The sequence below is a fragment of the Gracilinanus agilis genome, chromosome 3 (genome assembly GCF_016433145.1).
Source record: "Gracilinanus agilis isolate LMUSP501 chromosome 3, AgileGrace, whole genome shotgun sequence".
Lineage (NCBI taxonomy): Eukaryota > Metazoa > Chordata > Mammalia > Didelphimorphia > Didelphidae > Gracilinanus > Gracilinanus agilis.
The window spans coordinates 86,768,387-86,792,274 of record NC_058132.1 but is presented as its reverse complement, the minus strand read 5'-3'; the positions used below and the strand labels follow the sequence as shown (position 1 = coordinate 86,792,274).

At 36.1% G+C, this 23,888-nt stretch overlaps 2 protein-coding genes and 1 pseudogene across 2 annotated transcripts; all 3 read right to left on the bottom strand.

Annotated features, from left to right (window-relative positions):
• Positions 1 to 6,717: 6,717 nt before the first annotated feature.
• On the bottom strand, positions 6,718 to 7,659 carry LOC123238645 (olfactory receptor 56A4-like). Its single transcript, XM_044665851.1, has one exon. It carries the CDS (start codon positions 7,657 to 7,659, stop codon positions 6,718 to 6,720), a length of 942 nt encoding a protein of 313 aa, XP_044521786.1.
• A 5,447-nt stretch (positions 7,660 to 13,106) lies between these two features.
• On the bottom strand, positions 13,107 to 14,052 carry LOC123238644 (annotated as a pseudogene).
• A 6,978-nt stretch (positions 14,053 to 21,030) lies between these two features.
• On the bottom strand, positions 21,031 to 23,675 carry LOC123238643 (olfactory receptor 56A1-like). Its single transcript, XM_044665850.1, has 2 exons — positions 23,409 to 23,675; positions 21,031 to 21,726 (listed from the first exon to the last, which is right to left on the bottom strand). Exons 1-2 carry the CDS (start codon positions 23,655 to 23,657, stop codon positions 21,031 to 21,033), a joined length of 945 nt encoding a protein of 314 aa, XP_044521785.1. The 5' UTR covers positions 23,658 to 23,675.
• Positions 23,676 to 23,888: the final 213 nt, after the last annotated feature.

Genomic DNA, 23,888 nt, shown 5'->3' with positions numbered 1-23,888 from the left:
CTTGCTGCTCTCAGGAACAGGCCCCAGAGCTGCCAATGACTCGATGGGTGCCCCAAACTTGCTCTATTTCTTTTTAGCTGGCTTCGGAGCTATAGATGTGTGTGGAGGGGGTGGGGGTGGGTTGGTTGCTCAGCCCAAGATTTCGTGAGGGCTGTTTCACCCCTTTATAGCATGGAAATGCCTCGATTCCACATACCTTCCACACTGTGCCCTGTTGTGGGGGTTCCTCCATTCGTCTGGACTTGTTTTTATGTCCCCTTGAGGAGTTTTGTGTGTTTCGGTCAGGAGAGGTTAAGAGCTGCTTCTTACTCTGCCGCCATCTTAACCCGGAACCCCGGGAAGGCATTTTTTTTTTTATAGCCCTTTGAGCATGATTCCAAATTGCCAGCCAGAATGGCTGGATCAGTTCACAGCTCCACCAGCAATGCATTAATGTCCCAATTTTGCCACATCCCCTCCAGCATTCATTACTCTCCCCTTCTTTCATTTTAGCCAATCTGCTAGGTGTGAGGTGATATCTCAGAGTTGTTTTGATTTGCATTTCTCTAATTATTAGAGATTTAGAACACTTTCTCATGTGCTTAATGATACTTTTGATTTCTTTACCTGAAAATTGCCTATTCATGTGTCTTGCCCATTTATCAATTGGGGAATTTTATACAATTGCTTTAACTCCTTGTATATTTGAGTAATTAGACCCCTGTCAGAGTTTTTTGTTATAAAGATTTTTTTCCCAATTTGTTGTTTCCCTTCTGATTTTGACTATATTGTTTTTGTTTGTACAAAAGCTTTTTAGTTTAATATAATCAAAACCATTTAATTTACATTTTGTAATTTTCTCTAACTCTTGCTTGGTTTTAAAGTCTTTCCTTTCCCAGAGATCTGACAAGTATACTATTCTGTGTTCATTTAACTTATTTATAGTTTATCTCTTTATATTCAAGTCATTCACCCATTCTGAATTTATCTTTGTGTAGGGTGTGAGATGTTGATCTAAATCTAATCTCTCCCATATTGTTTTCCAAATTTCCCAGCAGTTTTTGTCAAATAGTGGATTCATGTCCCAAAAGTTGAGCTCTTTGTGTTTATCATACACTGTCTTGCTGATGTCATTTACCCCAAGTCTATTCCACTGATCCTCCTCTCTGTCTCTTAGCCAGTAAAATAATAAACAGTATATACCTAAAACCATCAACATACATCATATGCAATGGGGATAAATTAGAAGCCTTCCCAATAACATCAGGAGTAAAACAAGGATGCCCATTATCACCTCTATTATTCAACATAGTACTAGAAACACTAGCAATTGCAATTAGAGAAGAAAAAGAAATTGAAGGTATCAAAATAGGCAAGGAAGAGACTAAGCTATCACTCTTTGCAGATGATATGAAGTTATACTTAAAAAATCCTAGAGAATCAACTAAGAAGCTTGTAGAAATAATCAACAACTTTAGCAAAGTTGCAGGATACAAAATAAATGCACATAAATCATCAGCATTTCTATACATTTCCAACACATTAGAGTAGCAAGAAGTAGAAAGAGAATCACCATTTAAAATCACCCTAGACAATATTAAATACTTAGGAATCTATCTACCAAATCAAACACAGCAATTATATGAAAACAACTACAAAACACTTTCCAAACAAATAAAACTGGATCTAAACAATTGGAAAGCCATTGATTGCTCATGGGTAGGACGAGCTAACATAATAAAAATGAACATTCTACCCAAATTAGTTTACCTATTTAGTGCCATACCTATCAAACTACCAAAAAACTTCTTTCCTGAATTAGAAAAAAAACTATAACAAATTTCATTTGGAATAACAAAAGATCAAGAATATCAAGGGAAATAATGAAAAAAAATGTGAAGGAAGGGGGCTTAGCAGTACCAGATATTAAACTATACTATAAAGCAGCAGTCATCAAAACAATATGGTAATGACTCAAATTTATCTCTCTCTTATAAAGAACAGGAAGTGGAAGAGTGGAAACAAAAGTTTAAAGCAAAACAGATCCATGGGGTATGGATATCATCTGAAGGAAAACCCCTACTACCTAGAAATTTTTTATCACCAAATATGATTGTCCATTCACAAAAATGGTACTTTGGCACCCAGGGTATTGTATACTCTGTCAAAAAAGTATGGATAGCCCGTGGTATAATGACCATAGCCTCTAAAGTGTGTGCAGCCTGTCCAACTTTCCAGGCATACAATCAACATGCTTTTTGTGGCAAAGCTTTTGGTGGGCATCCTCTGACTTACACACCTTTTGAGCATTTACAAATTGACTTTATTATTATGCCTAAGGCTGGACATTATAAAGTTTGTCTGGGCATTGTGGATCAGCTGACCAGATGGCTGGAAACCTTTCCTAGTACCCGAACCATAGTGGCTTTTGTTACCAAGGTGCTCTTAAGGGAAATCATCCCTTACTTTGGCCAGCCAGCACAAATTGATTCAGACAGGGGAACCCAATTTACTGATTCTGTTTTGTTTCAAATTTATTCTTGTTTAGGGATCACTCTCCAATTTCATGTACCCTATCACCCCCAGAGCTCAAGCCAAGTTGAGAGAATGAATAGAGATCTTAATAATATGATTGGAAAATTGTGCACTGAGACTCACTTAAAATGGTCTGAACTTCTCCCCCCAGCACTGTTTTATCTTTGAAGCAAGCCCAGGGGAGATCTACACATCTCATCATTTGAGATGCTTTTTGCACATTCCCCCATACAGGCTAAGCCTTTTTTCTCCTGCATACACATCATACTGGGGGCAGAGGGCAGGGGTTGAACACTTCTATTGCTTTGTACATAGAAGACTTACAGATCAAATTGTAAGAACTCCATGAATCTGGAGATGCAGAACAAGTAGTACCTCTAGACCTCTCACTCCATGACCTACACTCAGGAGACAAGGTGTACATAAAGAACTTCCAGTGCACTAGAGGAACTCAGCCTGCCTGGGAAGGTCCATTTCAAATATTGTTAACCATTCCAACAGTTATCAAAATTGGAGAAAAGGACTCTTGGATTGATTTCTCACATGTAAAATGGGTACCTTCTATCAATACTGATTGACACATGCAATTGTGTTTATTTGTACCCTCCTCCTATGACTGGACTGAAGATAATACCATTATAAAAGTGCATTGACAAGTTGGACACTGTTTTGGTTCACACATTGAATTCCTGAATTTTTTTTATTATTACTTTTCTTTTTATTTGAAACAGGATATTTGAATGTTTATCTTCTTATTTTTTTGTACTTGAAGTACATGGAATCAGTATTAATTTTTTTTTAATTTTGAAGGATAAATTTAAAATATCTATTAGCCCAAATACCATGCATACCCAAAAGTTTTAGACCATGGGAACTTAGCATTGATTGCTAAATATTCTGGGACTTTTATTAATAAATATGTCTGATTTCAGAAGAAGGGATCACAAAAGAGCCACTATACAGTGCTAGAAGCACAAGGTCAAGAAGACCAACAATCCCTGTGGGATTGATGAGAATATGAGCCAAAAGAGGACTTGTTTTGAGATTTGAGCAAACAGCTGTTTGACAGCTTCAGACACAGGACTTCTCTATGCCAGATTCCTAAAAGTACATTAGGTTGGCTTTCATTTGGGCTTGCCTATTCCTAAGATGGAAAGTAAAACCAGACCAGAGAATCACATATTTCCATTTTACCTCAAGATCTAGTCCCTTCTCTTCTATAATATTGCAATTTTCTGTAGTCCCAGCTGCCAAAGGGGTAAAGTGCTATAATGCTGCAATTGTCCTACAGGCTTGTGGCACATAAATCATTTAATTGGGCCTTACTGGTAATTCAAGGACCTGTTATAGGTTTATTCTTTTTTACTCATAATTTTATATACATAAGATTTTAATATTTTATTTTTTATCAAGAATTTAATTTTTGTTCTTTTAATTGGAATTTGGGGGGGTATTGGTTTTCTTTTGACAATTGATTCATATACTTCATAACTCAGGCATGTATCCCAGGTAATTCTGATGTTGGTCAGCACCCTCCTCAGGGGATTGTGTAATTATCCCTTCAAACACCCTGAGAGTTAATCCCTAAGTGCCTCTAAAAATGTATCATTTAAAGCTCTGACTTCTTCTATGTATACTTATTCTAGCCCAGAGATATCAAACATCCCATTTGCAGCCAACAAAATTCACTAATGTAACCAAGTCAGATTAAAATGTATTTAAGAAATGTTTAAGAAAATAAATGAAAATGAAATAAAACATAAATAACATATTTTAAAACTAAATATGGAACCAGCAGGGATCCTTGTGTATAATTTAGTGGAACACTGTTTCCATTTGACTTTTGACACCACAAATATAGCCCATCTGATTTTTCCTACTTTATCTCTTTAATGCCGTTTCTTATTTGAACTAGAATTTTTATCCTTCTTCTACTTTGAACATAGTATTTTATTTCTTCAACTTTTGAAGCTTACTCTGTTTTAAGCCAACTGTATTTCTACCAGCTCTTTTACCTTTATCTTTTTAATTAGTTACTCTTTTCCCTTATTTTGGAGCTTTAATTTATTAGATTTTTCTTCCCTTTTTTGTAGTTACTTAATTTTGATATCTTTTCCTCTTTCAGTTACATAGTCAAAGAAAATCTCCCTTCCTTGCCTCTTTTTCTAATTTGGAGGAATAGTTTTAAATTTTGATTATATGTGCCCTTTTCATAAAAGGGTTTCTTTTACTCATTCATTTCATTCTTCATCTTCTCTTCCCATTATTTATCTTTCCTATTTTTATTTAGACTTTTATTCTTTTTATTCTTTTATTTAAAATTTATTCTTTTATTTTATTCAGCTTTATACTTTACTCTCTTTTTCTCTATTCCTCATGGAATTAGAGTTTCTAAAGTTTCTATTTTGGGTTCCTTCTTCTAAACAGTTTTGGTTATTACACAATAGGTCTTACATACCATCTCCCTTTTTTCCTGTTGTGCCTCACTTTTAGAAACAGCAATTTCTGCAGGTCAGAGAATATTGAACTCTTGTTGGAATTTTCCTTTAACTCTAATTATATAGTATTTAATTAATCTTTGCCTACTACATAGTCATTTCCCCTCCTCCCCCATCCTTTTGCCATGAAATCTTCTCTTTGGTCCATGTCCTCCCACTCTTCTTGGCTGTCAGTTGTCCTCAAGACCAATGATGCTCATTTTCTTAAAGAAGGATGAGTCATCTCTCTAATAATTAAAATCGCTTCAGATTATATGCATTTTAAGGTCTTAATTTTTTTTTAGAGTATATCCCTCTTCTCCCATGGAGGAATTTTTTCAATACTGCCCTTCTCAGCTTTGAAGCAAGAGTTTTCTCTTTCTCATTTCAGTCCCTTCTTTTCTCTTCATTCATGACTTATTCTTTCCAAACCTAAGAATTGACTAAAATATATTAAAAATTCACCTCTGTTTTCTTTCTACTCTCCCCTTTTATGTACCCTCCACCTCTGCAATTTAGTCCCACAAAAACACTATTTCACCTCTAGGTAGGGTGTTGTGAGGTTTAGTCTGTGATGTTTCAGTCCTATTTCTCCATCATATCTATTTTATTTCTCCTTTTACTCATATAATGTACAGTTTTAAAACAAATAATATAATATGGATTATGTCTTTATGTTGTCTTTTTGTTGTTATTGTTTGCAATATTTGGTTATTTTTCCTACAGTAATATTACATTGTTTTTCCCAATTACATATAGAAATAATCCTAAAATTATCTCTACACATTCAGTCTATGAGATCAACATTTTGCTTCTGTGAATATCATGTTTTCTTTTAATGACATTTCTCTATTATCATATCAACAAATATCTCTCATAATTCTACTCTATAGAACTCTTGTAACAAATGATTTTCGTTTGTCAAAGGTTCCTTTTATATCTATTGATATAATTATATGATCATCATTTTAAAATTATAATTCATTATGTTAATTTTGTTTCTAAATGTAAACTATACTATTATCCCTGGTATAAATCCAACATTGTCTACTAACACTAGGAGAAGAATGAGGAATAACTCTGGAGTCACAACCCTGATTTCAAAACCTATCTCTTATGAATATTTGCCTCTGATGTTTTGGGCAAGTCACTTCCTTTCCCTGAGTATCAGTTTCCTCATCTATAAAATGGGATGAGGGGAGTTTGGACTAGTTGGTTTTGGAGATTCCTTCCAATTCTATATTTATGATCTTATGACCTACCTCATGGAGTTGTTAGGGGGGAAAGAGTTTTTAAATCCTGCCATACTATAGAAATGCAATCTATGATCATTTGTCTTGCATCACTGTATGTTATATCCTATCAAATGAGTCTTTCAAAATGATTGCTAATGATCTATCATTCTGTTTTTCTCAGGAACAACACCCTCATCACATCACAGATCTTGAGCAACAGATCTCAGTCAATTCATCTTCAACCACATTCATGCTGAACTTTTGCCCAATTTCCAACCCCCTTCAATTGGGGACCTATTAGAAATAAAGGAAATTGAAACTTTCAATAGGAGGAACAGAGAGAGAATCTTCCTAGTCATTTATAACATCCTAGAGGAATAGGCATGGAATCCAGTCACAGAGTAAAAAATAAAAATTTTAATTTGTATTATAATGTCTTTCATTCAAAAATCAGATCCATCAAAAATGAGTTAGGAACCTACCCCCATTGCTCATAACCTCCTCAACAGCTTCTGGATCCCCTGCTTAATCTCTTTTGTCCGGACTCCATACACAATGGGGTTCATGGCTGGGGGAATGAGGTGATGCAATATGTTGAGCAGGATGGGGACATCACGAGGGATTTTTTTTCTGGCTACATTGGTGATGACTAGTACCAGCAGGATGGTGCTGAAGAAGAGGATGAGGATGAAGTGGGAGCCACATGTGCTCAGAGCTTTGGCTGCAGCCCCCTCTGACTTTATCCGCAGTACAGCCCGAAGAATAAAGGCATAGGAGAAGATGATGAGGATGAGGTCAGAGCCCAGCAGGGTCCAGCCAGTCACAAACTGGTAGATCCGGTTGAAAGTGATGTCATCACAGGAAAGTATAGAGACAGACAAGTTAGTACAAATGCAATTCTTGATTATGTTGTCTCCACAGTAATGGAGCCGGGCAGAAAGGATTGGAATAGGGGCAGTAAGGAGAGCATTCCTAGCTACAATGAATATGGTGGCTTTGACCACAAATTGATTAGTGATGATAGTTGGATAACGCAGTGGTTTACAGATGGCCACATAGCGATCATAGGCCATGATGGTGAAGGTGCAGGACTCCATGGTCAGAAAGCTGTTCATTATGTACATTTGGAGAAAGCAAGCAGGGAAGCTGATAGGCCTGAGATCAAACCAGAAGATGGCAAGGACCTTGGGGATGACAGTGGCACAGAGAACAATATCCAGCAGAGATAGTATGCTAAGCAGATAGTACATGGGTTCATGTAAAGAAGCTTCTAGCCTTATGGTGAGGAGGAGGGTGGCATTGGCCCCCATGGCCAAGAGAAACAGGAGGCTCAGAGGTAGAGAGAGCCAGTGCTGCCAGCTCTGGTAGCCAGGGAAACAGATAAGGAGGAAATCAGAAGGCAAAGGAGAGGAGCTATTGCTGATGAGTGCCATGAAGCAGGTCCTGAGTTGGGCTGGTTTCCTCTATGGATTCCTTCCAAAAACAGGAACAGTCATTAGTTCTCTAGTTATATGTTCATCCTAGATTCTAGAAGGATATGGAATGTCATTGAGCAGGGCAAAACCTATATTAGAAAGCTTCACAAAATGAAAGAGAAATAGTGTGAGCACTCCCCACTTGAGAGTGGATCTGGTAAGGTGTTTCTCTCAAAAGTCTGAACTCTGAGTTTATAATAGGGACAAGAACCTAATCCAAGACGGAACTGGGCAAGAAATTCCTTCTCTTCCATTAGATAGTATTCTAAGGATAAGCAAGTGAAAAAGAAGCTCAGTGATGAGTGTCTTCATTTAGTAGCCATCACTCAGCCTTCAAAAGCAAGAGTCAATTAGGAAATTAGGAAAAGAATAATGGAGGTCTCGTTTGAGAAAATCACCTACCTAAGAGGTGAAGCCCTACTGAGATTGAAACAAGGTTCACTTCATCTCATAGCTGTCATAGCAAATAGTGATGGAATAATAATGAAATATGCTATTATCCTCTGTGGAAATAACACAAGTGCCAAAATAAACATACTATGAAGTAGAAAATGAAAATTGATTGAAGACCAAAAAGAAGATAAACAATACTTTCCTTCCTACTCTATCCCCATACCAAAAACAAAATTATTAACTAATTTGTAATAATTATAAGTGAATCCAAAAGACAATAATAACAGAACATGTAAAAGCTAAAATCCTCATTGATAGCAGAGAACACTAATCCCTAATTATTAAAGTACTCAATCAGCCCTTCTGTCCCACTAACCTTTACCTCTTCTCAAAAGAATACACAAACTAATTCAGGGACCTTTGCCTAGAGCTGATACTGAGATTCCCTCTTACTTTTGAGCATACTTTTTTTCTTACTTTTTTCAACATACCTCATTCCCCGTCTGACCCCCACACTGCAACAAGCAGTAGAAACTAATTCTGCTCAATTGAGGGGAGTGGAGAATAGGGAGGAGAACAGTCTCACCAGAATTCATCAATAATTCATTTGAAAATTCCTCCAAACAAAAGAAATACAAGAAAGGCAAATAAGCACTGTTAAGTATTGAAATTATTTACTCAATGCTTAGAGGTCATTGAGAGAAATAATAAGGAAGAGATTGGATGACCAATGGGATAAAAACAACAAAGAGATTATGAAGAGATTTTTTTTAATTCTCAAATTCAAATTTCTTCTTTACCCCACCCAAGGAAGTAAAGATACCAAATTGAATTTAAAGAAATGGGAGGAAGAGAGATACAGGGGGAAATGCAGTTGATTTTAAAACCAAAGCTATCAATAACTTTTTAAAAGAATGCATTAGAGATTATAGAATGCCATGAGAGCAAACAGTTGCACTAAGACTTGAAGAATGAAGCTAGGTTTGTGAAAAATACCATTCAAAGTAAGTACTTCATTCCTCCACATAAATACATGTACCAGAGCTAGATAATTCACATCTGTGTCATGGGTCCTACACATATACTATTTTGTTTCTATCAGATCTTGTGTGTGGTAGGATTCAAAATCCTGTAGTTCAAAAGTCTAGATCACCTAGTCTCATACTAAGAATATAAGAAGAGGTTCCTAAATTAAAAGTAGATGACTGATTCTTGCTCACATAAGCTAAGATCCATGTTCCAGCCATACATCAAGTCCTAATTGGTGGTACAGTGAAACTCACCCAGGGGGAAGACATGCAAGCTTGATCTTCAGTACTATTTCTTGCCCACCATTGTTTCTCATCCAATCACTGAGCCTCCCAAGAATCTTCACTCCCTAAATGAATTATAGATTCCCCCCTACAATATTCCTGACAGGTGGTCATCTACCATGTCCTTGAAAGCTTCCAATATCCTTTATTAACTCTGATATGTTAAAAATTATCCTTATATTGAACCAAAATATACCTGATTTCTACCTATTGTATTTAATTTTGATTTCTGGAACTAGGTAGATAGAATAAGTGTGATCTATTTTCAACTCAATTGTCCTTTTAAATATTTGAAGAAAGCTATAAATCCCAGCCTTCTCCAGATAGCGTGCCACAGCAAAAGATTCCTGAATTTGGAAGCAGACTTGAATTCAAACTAAATGCTGGTTCTGCTATTTAATGCCCAAGTGACCTTGAGAAAAATCACTAAACATATCTGGGTTCACTCTTAAGGAAAATAAAGGGGTTAGATTAGATGATCTCCAAAGTCACTTTATTTCAGATTTCTAATTCTATGAATCTCCCCACTTCTCTAATGTGACAATCTAGTATTTAGTAGGAACCTTATCAATTAATTTGTCGAACCACTCTCTCCAAATAAAAATCCCTCCTAAGCAATCCCTGACAAGGTCAAGCAATTAGGATGGATGGATTGCTGAGCTCACTCTGATGCTGGTGACTCAAAGTAGTCCACACTGCCTAGTTCTGCTATTAACTATGGGAATATGACTGCCTCTGCTTGTGGGTCAGGGCACAAAGGGCTTCATCTCTTTACTTATTATTTTCCTCTCTCTCACCCCAATACTTCCCATAGAAGAGGGGGAAATGCTATTATTGTCTCTTCACACTCATCTCTTTTGTTCTTTTTGACTCACAGAAAAAGATCTGGGCGAGGGTCTTGCTGCATGAACCAGACACCTTCAGCCAATATCTGGGGCTGCTTCTGGGTTTCTGGACTGCAACTGACATCACAGAGGAGTTTTTATGGCTTTTGAGTTCTGTTCCCTTTTGTTTCCCAGTACCTACCAATAGGGAGAAGAATCTGAGCAAGTGAGACTTTAGATCCACTAAGTCCCATGGGAATTCATGGGAGAGGTCACCTAGAGGAGGAGAGTACCAGAGAGACTCTGGGATTAAAAAATCACTAAAATAAAAACATAAAATGTGAAGGGAACAGATTTTAAAGATCAAGGAACTATTTTGCTTTTTGATTTTATGTTCCAGTGCCTAGAATAATGTCTTGTACAAAGTAAATAGTTAATAAAATAATAATAGCTGACATTTTTGGACTGTACATTAAGGTTTTCAAAGCACTTTGCATGTGTTATCTCATTTGGCCTTCAAAACCCAACAATAGCTTTATGATGGAGATGCTATTATCATCCTTATTTTGCAGATGAGGAAACTGATGTTAAAATAGTTTAAGTGACATACACAGGGTTGTATAGATAGTAATTATCTGAATCTCAGTTTCAGAACAGCTCTTTCTGACTTCAATTTAGCACAATATCCATTATGCCACCTAGACATCTATATATGCTTTATAATTAATTCAATATTGAAGTTTGGTGAGACTTCACAGGAAGAAAACTTCTAATGCAATACATGTGGCAGAAGGTAAATGAAATGGAACAAATCTAAGAGCAAGAATGTCTAAAATATGGGAGAAAGTAAAGAGAATGGGTTAAAAGCAGGGACTATTTTTGATTTGTTTTTGTACCCTCAGGGACCAAGCATAGTGCCCTGTACAGAGTAGGAACTTAATAAAAGCTTGTTGGATTAAAGTGCATAGAGCTATTTATAGGAAGGACCGGCTATGTGTTCATCCTTGTTTTGATATTCAGAGGAGAGGATTCAATTTTAATGAGCAGACTTGGGGATGCTGCTGTACTTTGGGCCCTTTCTGCATTGGAAAGTTCAAGAGTATTCCTGGCAAAGCATCCTGGCCTGACCTCTTAGAAATGGGTATAATTGCATTACATAATATTGGGTATATAATAATGGGTATAATTGCATTAAGCAGTTTGGTACATGAAATAAATAGGAACAGAACTTTCATTTATTCAGAACTGCTAAAATATGTGTGTAAAAAATGCATCTGTCCAACAGAATTTGAGCAATTCGTAGCAGAAAATGAATAGCATAAACTTAAAGACTTAAATCACATTTAATGGATGGAGGGTGAGATCTTATTTTATGCAAATACTTTATTTGTGTAAAGAGCAAGAGAAGGATTATTAATTTAAAAAAAACTGATTTTAAAGCAACAGTTTTCAAGAACCCCTGAATGGGATAGAAGGCCATTTTGCAAAATGATTAAAAGTTTGAGTTCCAGTACTTCAGTTCATTTGCATGTAACTGTTTTGAAACATATGAGGATGAGAAGTTTAAAACAATGAAATATAGCTCTTTGGACAATAAGATATTTAAATAAGGAATGTCAGCTTAATAGAAGAAATTTGGTGAATTGTTATCCCCTAAGTAAAAGTTGTTACCACATTGGTGCCAGGAAGTTATGAGTTAATCCATTAAAGTTATCTATAAATTAGTTAGAAAGTATTTTTCTAAGCACCTATTATGTGCCAGGAACTGCACTAAGTATACATACATGCAGGAGTTTGGGGAAGAGACTGAAGAAGTTAGCAAGAGAAGGAAGATGATATGGGGTGCAAAAACAGCTTCGTGGGAGTTGTTTAAAGGAACCCTAGCAAAATCACTAAGCTGGCAAGAAATAGTAGGCCAATAGTTCCTGACTGACTATGTAAAACAAGAATCACATCAGAAAATAGCTTTAATTCTAGCTGTAGATTTTTGATACCACCTGGAGCTTAAGAGAGATAAATGCACTAAAAGATATATTGCTTTTTTGCTATACGCTTTGATTCTAGTGAGAAAAGAAGAAAAAGAGGGAAAGGTTTTGTAGTTGTCTTGCTATATAGGAAGAGTTCACTTCCAATGTGAAAAGAGGTCTAAGAGTACAATGAACTTCCAATTCTAAGAGGTTACTATGGCATAGTGGAGAAAGTCTTGTGAAAATGAGCCAGCTTCCATTCATTCTACTAAGGGAAGACAACACACAAAAGCAATATTAGAGGCCAGTTTGAGCAAAACAGAGGTTGTGGGGGTAATGTGAGAACAAGGAACAGATGATGGAGGGTTTTCAATATCAACCTTCAGGTGCCAATGTGAAAATATAAGTTGAGAATAATTATCCAGAATCACCAAATCAGACAAATACATACACTCACACAGAGAAAACAATAAAGCACATAAACATCTAGGGAGAGGTGCAGTCAAATATATTAAGGAGAAGAAATGTTGGAAATGTGCCCTGAGAACAGCTATTCTGGGCTCCAGGTAGACAGCTGCCTGCTCTGCACTAGACTTGAAGCAAAGACTAGAGGACTATTCATCAGGGGTGTTACAGAGTGGGTTTCAGAAAAGAATGAAATGGGAAAATACCAAGTTCCCCTCTCTAAAACTGAGTCTAGACTACTTTTCTTTAAATAGACAATGGACATTTTATTTTTAACAGGAGCAGACAAAGACTCAGAGAAGAAATATAGGCTAGTAACCCAGTTACACACAAATAGATACAAATTTCTGGTTATGATATTTTGGAGGAAGAGATACTATGATCTTCCCTATCCTGCTCCACCTTCAGTTCACAGCCCTGAGTTGGAAATGACTCCCATGTCCTCATACTCTTCTTTTCTGTAACTTCTGGATCCCTTGTTTAATCTCTTTGGTCCTTATACCATAGACAATGGGATTCAGGGCTGGGGGGATAAGATGATGAAGGACATTGAGGAGGATAAGGACGTCCATGGGAACTCTCTTCCTGGCCACATTTGTCAGAACAACAACCAGCAAAATGGTGCTAAAGAAGAGGATGAGAATAAAGTGGGAGCCACAATGTGCTCAGGGCCTCGGCTGCAATCCCTTCAGCCTTGATCTTTAGCACAGCCAGAAAGATAAAGGTATAAGAAATGATGATGACTATTAGGTCAGAACCAAGTATAGCCCAGCCAGCCACAAATTGATAAATTCAGTTGAGAGTAAAATTGTCACAGGAGAATCGGGACACAGATAAATTGGCACAGATGCAGTTCTCAATTATATTTTTTCCACAGTAATGAAGTCAAGAAGATAGGGTTGGAATGGGTGCAAAAATAAGAGTATTTATGGCCACAATGAATACAATAGCCTTCACCACAAATTGATCAGTGATGATGGAGGGGTAGCGCAGGTGGTGGCAAATGGCCACATAGCGATCATACGCCATGACCATAAAGGTGCAGGACTCCATGGGAAGGAAACTGTTCATAATGAACATTTGTAGGAAGCAGGCAGAAAAGCTGATGGCTCTGAGATCAAACCAAAATATCACCAGCACTTTGGGGATGACCATGAGGCAGAGCACAATATCCAGCAGGGAGAGCAGGCTGAGCAGGTAGTACATGGGCTCATGCAGAGAAGCTTCTAACCAGATGGTGAGCAGAAGCATAGCATTGGCCGCCATGGCCAAGAGGAAGAGCAGGCTCAGAGGCAGGGAGAGCCAGTGCTGCCAGCTCTGGTAGCCAGGGAAGCAGATGAGGAGGAACTCAGAGAGAGCAACAGGTAAGCTGTTGTTGTCAGGTGCCATGAAATGGGACATGGATTGTTTGGACTTTACCTGAAGAACAGCAAATGTAGAAGCAGGAGTCAATTCATCAGAAGTGATAATTGTCCCAGGATTCATCAAGTAGGGTCAGCATCTCTCCTGAGCAAAGTTGCAGCCACATCTTATTCTTGAGAAAATAACCCCATCATGATGTTTCAAGACTATTTATCATATCTATTTTATTTGCTCTTTCATCTGTCTCCTTGATAACTTTAGAAAAAAAATCACATAATGTTGGTTATGTTTCTATGTCTCTATGTAGTTGTTTTATTATTGTTTCCTTATCTGCTATATTTATTTAGCTTTCTTGTACTTTTGTTACTTTGAGTATTATTTAAATTATCATTTGTTCAGATCTAATATTTTTGTAAGAATGACATGAATATTTTTTATTGAATATTTGCCTTTTCCTGAGTAGGTATAATTTTGGGAAGTATGTCATATTGGGTTACATCTTAAGTCCCTTTGCTCTTCAGAATACATCATTCAATTCTTTCTTGTGGTTTCTGGTGGCTTTCCAAAAGATTGTTTACTATTTTATTTTTGTTTCCTTTACATTTGAAGATCTTGTTCTTGATTACTTGGAGAGTTCGTCACTGAAATTTTTAAATTGAGTCTATGTATCTTGGAGTTTCCAGTGTAGGGTTTTGTTTTATTTTGTTTTGTTTTCTGGAGGTAATCAGAGGTAAACTCTTTGTTTCCTATGTTCAAACATGTAGGGCACTTTTTAAAATTACTTCTTGTAGTATCTTATGGAACTTGTCAGGTTCTTCTGAATCATTTAAAATCTTTCGTTATTTCTATTTATTTAGGCTTTGAGATCAATATATTTTGCTTATGTGGATATACCGTTTTCTTTTAATGATATTTCTTTATTATCATATCAACAAATATCCCTCATAATTCTGTGGTTTGTAGCATTCTTTTCATAAATTATTTTTTCTTTTGTCCAAGGTTCTTTTTCTATCTATTGATGTAATCATATAATCATTATTTTTTAATGATAATTAATTATGTTAGTCATTTTCCTAAATTTAAACTATACTTTTGTCTCTGGTATAATTACAACATTGTCACAATGAGTCATTTTTTGAAATGTTGGTATAATTTTTATTATTATGATTTTCTTTTCAAAAAATTTTTATTAACCCTTACCTACTGTCTTAGAATCACTACTGGGCATTGGTTCTAAGACAGAAGAACAGTAAGGACTAGGCAATGGAGGTTAAGTGACTTGCCCAGGGTCACACAGCTAGGAAGTGTCTGAGGCCAAATTTGAACCCAGGACCTCCCATCTCTAGACCTGGTTCTCAGTCCTGGTATAGGCAAATTTATGAGCCACCTAGTTGCCTCTAAAACATTTTTATTGCTATGCATTATAGATATTGGTCTAAAATTCTCTTTATTTTCTCTATCCTTGGCATAGGACTATATTTCACAAAATCAGTGTGGCAAAGCCTTTTCTCTTCTGAACTTTTAATCTTTCAATTAAAAATTTAATCTTCCACTTGTATTCTCCATCATTTTATTTTGTGTTCCCACCTCATTCTTTGACCCTTCTCCTTTCCACTACTGCACAGATCCTGAAGAGTTGAGCTGCTTGGTGCTGTCAATCTCCTGCCACTGAGTATATGGAGCACAATTCAGCTCAGGTTCCTTCTCTGAATAAACTCTGGAGAGAGAGGACTAATCCTAGACAAGTTTATGTCACCCTTTCATTCCAGCTTAATACTTTTTTTCCTCCTTTATTTTGTGTCTCTGAATATACATTATATTATCCACTACCTCTTCCACCCCTAAAAAAATTTTCCATTTTCTTCCCTGAGCTAAGCAAAATTAGTCTCATCTCTTCTTGAAGCAGAGGACATTTAGGTTATCACTGTTTTAAGGAGTTTCAATAGCTAGAAGAAGGCAGAAAAGGGACAGTGGCATAAAATGAAATTGTTTAGCTTGTAGTAAATAAGACTGAGATGGAATTGGATTACCTACCCTATGAATGGCTATGCAAAAGAAGAAATAAGCTTTTTTAAAAATTGGACCATAAGGCAGAACTAGATGTGCTGAATGGAGGTTTTAGAAAGGTAGATTTAAGTGTCCATATAAAGAGAAAGAGAAAACCTTACAACGATTTGAGCTGTTTTAAAGGAAAATGGACTGCCTAATGAAATAATGATTTCTTCATCACTAAAATTCTTCAAATAGATGTTGATAGTCCATGTGTCATGGTTTTTATAGAAGGGATTCCATGTACAGTGTGAAGACCATTGAATTGAAATAAAAGAATTTGGTTTCAAGTCCTGAACCTGACTCATACAAAACTATGTTCTTCATTCCTTCCTAGGCTACATAGTTGACCCATCTTCATAAGACTTTCTCTACCATGCCAGAGAAATGGGTTTTTTTTCCTGTAAGCTGGCTCTGCCCCTGGTCTACTTCTCACATTGGAAATACTGTCTGCCCCTCTCTCGTAGCTAATTTCTCCCAGAACTTCCATTTTAAGGAGGAACCCCAGGCCAACTATGTCTTTCTTCCTGTCCAGGTTGGTTAATTTCCAGAAGACACTTCTCTATCATTCTTCTACCTGGGTATCATTTTTCTTCTAGTCACTTTTTAGCTCAATTTTATGTATTATCTTCCACTACTAAAACTTAAGTTCCTCAAAGGCAGGAATTATCTTTTCTGTTTGTCTTTATGTCCCTGGAATTTAGCACAGTGCTCAATAAGAAGATGATAAAATCCTACTGACTGACTATTTTACTTTAAGTGAGTCATCTCTCTTGTCATCCTCATTTTACTCATATGTAAATTTAGAGATTTGGCCTATGATCTTTAACTTCTTTTCCATTACATAATTTAGAAAATGGGCTTCTTTTTCACTTAGAGATCAGACAAGGTAGTTCCTGGTAGCTCTTCCAATACCATAATTCAGGGATTATTATTTTACATTTTATTATATGTTCAAAATGAGTGAAAGATGTTTCCAGTTTAATAGATCAGAGATCTCACAAGTCTGTGGAAGTAGGCAAAGTAATAACAAAAAATAGCTTGAATGTAGAAATTTACTATAATGACAAAGAAGGTCAAGATACAAATGCAGAATAAGACAATAAAGCAAAAAGATCTTTTTCTGCCTGCAATTCTATCCTCATGACCTAATTTACCCAATGATTTCCCTCACACAGTCCTGGCTTCCAGGTCAAATGGTCAGCAGGAGATGAGGTCAAGTGTGCAACCCCAGAAGTGTAAATTTCCTTCACACAGAACATTACTCTTATCAGAATTGACTCAAAGAGAAAATAACATACATAGAGAGTTGAGTTAAGAAATCCATATGCCTGGAAATAGGAAAGGAGGGGGATAAAAGCATGAGTGGGCTGATATAAGGGAGGGTGGAATGGAGATATGCTGGTCAGAAGCAAAACATTTATGAGGAAGGACAGGGCAAAAGGAAGGATAGAGAAAGAAGAATGGGGCAAAGCATGATTGAAGAGAATTCAGTTAATAATCATAACCGTGAATGTGAATGGAATAAATTTATCCATGAATTAGAAGTGAATAGTAAAGTTGATTAAATCTAGAAGCCTATAATATGTTGTTTATAAGAAACAAACTTGAGGTATAGAGACACACAGAATAAAGGTAAGTGGATGGAGCAAAATCTATTATGTTTCGGGTGAATTTAAAAAAAGAAAGCAAAGGGAGCAATCAAGATCTCAAACAAAACAAAAACAAAAATTGATCTAATTAAAAAGGATAAGCAGGTAAACTAAATTTTATTTAAAATATACCATAGAATCTCCATAAGCAGTCTTCTCATATGGAAAATATAGAGAGAATTTCCTCAAATTTATGGGGATAAGAGCCAGACCTAACTGATAAGTGGAAAAATGACTGGAACAGTTTTCAGATGAAAAAATGGTATAAATCATTACTGATCATGGAAATGCAAACCAAAATAATTCTAAGTATCATCTCACACATATCTTATTGGCTAAAATGACAAAAAGAAAAAATGATAAATATTAGAAAGGATGTGGAAAAAATGGGAAAAAATGCACTGTTGAACTGTGAACTGATCCAACCATTTTGGAGATCATTTTGGAATTGTACCCACAAAGCTTTAAAACTGTATATCCTTAGCAAGAGCATCACTGGATCTATTTCCCAATGAGATCAAGGAAAAAGGAAAAGAACCTATATGTTCCAAAATGTGTAGCAACTCTCTTCGTGGTGGCATAGAACCAAAGATTGGGGATAGATAAACAAGTTGTGATACATTATTGTAATGGATTGTTACTGCATGATGGGAAACAATGAGCAGAATAATTTTTCAGAACATAACTTGGAAGAAACAAGGGAACATTATACACAGTTACAGATTTAATATTTGAAAAATTATTTACAATCACCTCCTGAGAATGAACCAAGAAGTGGAAATATGAAAGATATACTCTATATATTTTGNACCTCCTGAGAATGAACCAAGAAGTGGAAATATGAAAGATATACTCTATATATTTTGCCAGATTATGCCTTCAATAATGGGAGGAGGGAAGAGGGAGGAACTGAATAAAAAATAAATAATATATAATGTAATAAAAAATAAAAAGTAGTAGATAGTGAAAAAATAATAAAAATAAAAGGTACCATAGACAATGAAGTGATTTTAATACTAAATATATGGGCACCAAATGGTACTGAAACCCGATTCTTTTTTTTAATCAATTTCATGTAATAAATTTCTACATAAGCTTTCTGAAATTATATGAACCAAATATTTTTCCTCTCTCCTCTCAGAGCTGGCAAGCAATTCAAATGCAGTTATCACTCAAAATATATTTCCATATTATTCATTTTTGTAAGTGACCAATCTTATAAAACTCAAACCCCATAACATAAACCCAAATATATAAGGGAAAAAGTGTATGCTTTCATCTGCAATTTTAGAGGAAATTTTATACCTCTAAATGCTTAGAGAGGTAAAATAGAAGGAAAGAATATTAATGAATGGAACATACAACTTTAGAAAATACTAGAAAAAATAAAAACTCCCAATGAAAATCAAAAGAGAGGTTAATAAAATTTAAAGTAAAATAACCTAAAATAAAAATAGGAACTGGTTTTATTTTTAAGAATGAATCATTGGTTAATTTGATTTTTAAAAAAAGAAAACCAAATGACTAACATCAAAAATGAAAAAGATGAATTCCCCAACAATGAAGAGGAAATTAAAACAATTATTAGGAGCTATTTTGCCTGTTGTATGCCAATAAACTTAACAATCTAATTGAAATGACTGAATGTTTTTTAAAAATTAATTACCCAAACTAACATAAGAGTAAACTGAATATTCTAATAACCACATTTTAGGTAAGGCAATTGAACACATTATTAATGAACTTCCTAAGAAAAATCTCCATGATAAAAGGAGGAAGCTGTCTGTATTCTTTAAAATCTATATTTATTTAATTTAAAAGAAAGGATATGAAATGTGTGTGGTTTCTCTAAAATATGACTCCTGCAATTTAAAAAATGCAGAGGTTAAGGGGGCAGCTGGGTATCTCAGTGGATTGAGAGCCAGGCCTAGAGACGGGAGGTCCTAGGTTCAAATCTGGCCTCAGACACTTCCCAACTGTGTGACCCTGGGCAAGTCACTTGACCCCAATTGCCCCCCCTTACCGCTCTTCCACCTATAAGTCAATACACAGAAGTTAAGGGTTTAAAATAAAAAAAAAATCAAAAACAAAAAAAATGCAGAGGTTCTTGGTCAGTACCAAGGCCTTGAACTATTTCCTTACAGGATTGTAAACTGAGGACCACAGTGTTTGTCCCCAATTTCTTCTCATCTATGAATTAAGTATTCCTATATCATGAATCAATGACTTCATATCTAGCTCATTATATAAAATGAAAGCTAGAATTTTTCAATTTATCTTTGTATTCTTGTACTTTTAGAACAGTGTCATGCACATAGTAGGCATTCAAGAGTTGTATAATGTATTAGATTTCAATGTGGAAAAAAACTGCTACTATATTGTAAGAAATCTCAACACAAATTGTATATAGGACAAAGTGTGCTTACAGTTTTTGTTTTTGAAACTTCAGTATGTGTCTTAATTGGACAGTTCTTGTCTCTAAATAATCCTGTCCCAGACATTTCCTGAATCTAGTCTCTTCCTGAATCACGTCTTTTTTCTTCTTTGTATTGCTATTTTTCCTCTACTCTTTAGAAATCTCTTCTTAAGATGTCCTAGTTACTGAAGAAGTAGGAAGAGAGCATGTGAAGCCAGGCCATCTAATTCCAGAACCAGAGCTCTTTATTCTGATTCACATGACCAATCCATATCATCAAAATTTTTTTCTCTGTCTTCGATCTTCCTCCCATTGATCTTTTATTATTATTCTCTAAGTTAAAATAGCATGTTGATACTCACTCTTCCCTTGAGGAAAAGGAAAAGATTATTTCAATAGGGGTAGAAGCTTTCACCACTATAGCACCCTCTATCCCCGAAGTGTTTGAAGCTGTCTTTCAAACTATTTAGTTTCCATTCAACTTCCTGCCTGCTCATTTCCCTAATATTACTAAATATTTACATATACCTAAATTACATATAGTATAGAAGGAAATGGCAAACACCTCCAATATTTTGCCAAGAAAACCCCAAATGAAGTCACAAAGAATCAGATACTACTGAAATGACTAAACAACAAACTTGTCCAAAAAGTGCCCAGAGAAATAATAATCGAGGAGAAAATGACAATCAATCACAGGTTCTGTGTGGGTCTGAATTAGAATTTGAGCACATTGTAATGCATATGGTTGTTACTCAATACTGATTGAGGAAGTGACTAAGAATGTAAAGGAGTTTGGACTGATGAGGAGTGATTTTGAGAATGGAAAATGGTCTCTGAATTATTCCAAGATTTTCCTGATTCCTAGGGAACATGAACTCCAGCCCTTCACTTTTGGTACTTCAGCAATTTCAAGATGCCATGCTTGATCTCCTGAGTGCGAACTCCATAGACAATAGGGTTGAGGGCTGGTGGGATGAGGTGGTGCAGGACATTGAGAAGGATGGGCACATCAGCAGGCACCTTTTTGCCAGCCTTATTGGTAAAGATGAAGACCAGTAAAATTGTATAGAAGAAAAGGATGAGGATCAGGTGGGAACCACAGGTGCTCAGAGCCTTTGTGGCTGCCCCTCCAGACTGTAGCCTCAGCACAGCCCTCAAGATGAAGCAGTAAGAAAGCAAAATGAGCACCAAGTCAGAGCCCATTATGCACCAGACGCTCACAAACTGGTAGAGTTTGTTGAGACGGATATCCCCACAGGAGAGTCGAGCCACAGAGATGTTGGCACAGATGCAGTTTTCTATTACATTCTCTGCACAATAGTTCAGCCGAGCTGCCAAGACTGGAGTAGGCAGTGTGGCCAGTAAGTCACGGAAGATAATGAATATGGCAGCCTTGACTACAAACTGCTCGGTGATGATGGATGGGTAGTGCAGGGGATGACAGATAGCAACGTAGCGATCATAAGCCATAATCAGAAAGGTGGATGACTCCAAGGGCAAGAAAGTATTCATGACAAACATCTGCAGGAAGCAGCCAGTAAAACTAATAGTCTTTATGTTGAACCAGAAGATGAGCAGGACCTGACAGAACCATTTTCATATATAATTCATATTTCACATATATTCATATTCATTTCTTATATTTTGACACCAACAACAGAGCAGGAAGCCAGAGTAGCTCCCGATTGACCATTAGATTAATTCAACACTTACATAAATGTTTTCTAATTTTACCTCACCATTCTCCCTGATATGATTCCTTAATCCCATCCAGTATAGTCTTCTCTCCCTACCTTTCATATGACTTGCAAATCCCCATCCTTGTGACTTTAGTCATTGTCTCTCTGCAATTTCCTCCCTTATTTTCTATTCTTATCTATATCCATTACCCCCTTTCAAAATCCAAATCCTGATTTTTCTTTACTGGGAAGTTATACCAGTCTGAATACCTCCATTATCCTGTATCTTTTTAGGTTTTATTATTTTAGTTTGTGCTGTGCTATGGTTTCATAATTTTAGATTCTGCAAAAGTCATTCAAGATTACCCAACTCCAATCCCAACATTTTATCCAGAAAGAAATCAACAGTTATGGGAACTTGCTCAAGGACATAATGGTATTATGAGATGTGTTATGGTAGTATTAGAGAGAGTATGGCAGTAGATAGAGAACTGGCCTAAAAGTCAGACAGGTTTGAGTCCAAGTCTCATTCCTATCATAAATTGCCTATCATATAAATTCTATCATAAATATGACTCTAAGTAGGTAATATCCTCTAAGTGTTCTGGGAAGTTCTGTAAGATTATATGTTTTAATGAAGATGCTTTAAAGGATTTGAAACTTTGCCTACTAACTCCAAATAAAGCATTATTTCCTCCATTCTACCCAACATTATTGTTAATAGTGTAATAATATTGATCTATTTGCTGAAATCACTATCTTATCTCTTTCCTAGAAAATAGTAAATTGGAGATGGGGTTTGACATAGTGGGAAAGGAGGAAGAAGGGTAAAGATTAATTTCATTTAAGCAATGAAAATGGTTATGCATGGGGGAAGAGGCTTTTCATTGACCACAAAGGGCAGAAATAGGAGTAATATCAAAGTTCAGAAGAGGCAAATTTAGATTTGATGTAAAGGAAAAGTACCTGGCAAATACAGCAACATCAGAGTATAATGAACTGCTTTGGAAGACAGGAAGAATTGAAATTGTATTGAGTTTTTTTAAGTCCATGAGCTAATATCAAATTATACTTGATTTTTTTTACTTCCTTTATTTTTTGTCTCTTAAAAATAGTCTATCCTATATGGTATTGTTCTCTGTGATGGCAAGTTGGGAGAATAATGAGAAAAAACAGGTAATATAAAAAACAAGACATCAAGAAAAACTTAAGAAATAAGGAATGGTAATGTATTGAATACATATTTGGATTTGGGACTAATTCAAAAAGAGTGTGCTTAGAAATGATGCTGAGGTGATAACTCTGGGAATGGTAATGTCCACGTATGTAATCTATAAATATAGATATAACACTGATGGGCTAATTCTAGGTATGATGGTGATACTGTCAGTAATGGATTACAATAGTGAACTGACAGTAAAAAAAAACAAGTAACCATAGGGAAGACAATAACTAAATTACTTTGGGGAGGATGGTGACTGAGTGACTCTGGGAATTTCAGTAATACTGCAGAATCTTGATGATAAAAGTCTAGGCTAGGTATGTTCACATGTCATGGAGCAGCTCATAGACGAAAGACCTTACCTTAGGGATAACAGTTAGGCAGAGTAGAACATCCAAGAGGGAGAGCATGGCCAACAGATAATACATAGGTTCATGCAGAGAAGCCTCCCGCTGGATAGCCAGCAATAGCACCACATTGGCCCCCAGAGCCAGCACGAATAGAGGGGTGAGAGGCACTGACAGCCAGTGTTGTGTGTCCTGCATGCCTGGGAAGCAGATCATCAGAAATTCAGTCACCTGGGATGAAGAGCTGTTGAATAGCAAGGCCATGGCTGGTGCATGGATTGGGACCTGGTTCAAAAGGTAAAGAAGTTCATGTAGTCAGTTTGCCTAGGCAGCTAAGTGATGCCTGGAGTCAGAAACATCTGAATTCAAATTTGCATACATACTAATTGTGTGGCCTTGGGCAAATTACCTAACCTTTGTTTCCCTCAGTTCCCTCAAATGTAAAATGAGGGTAATAATAATGACCTACACCACAGGTATAATAGTTATAATATA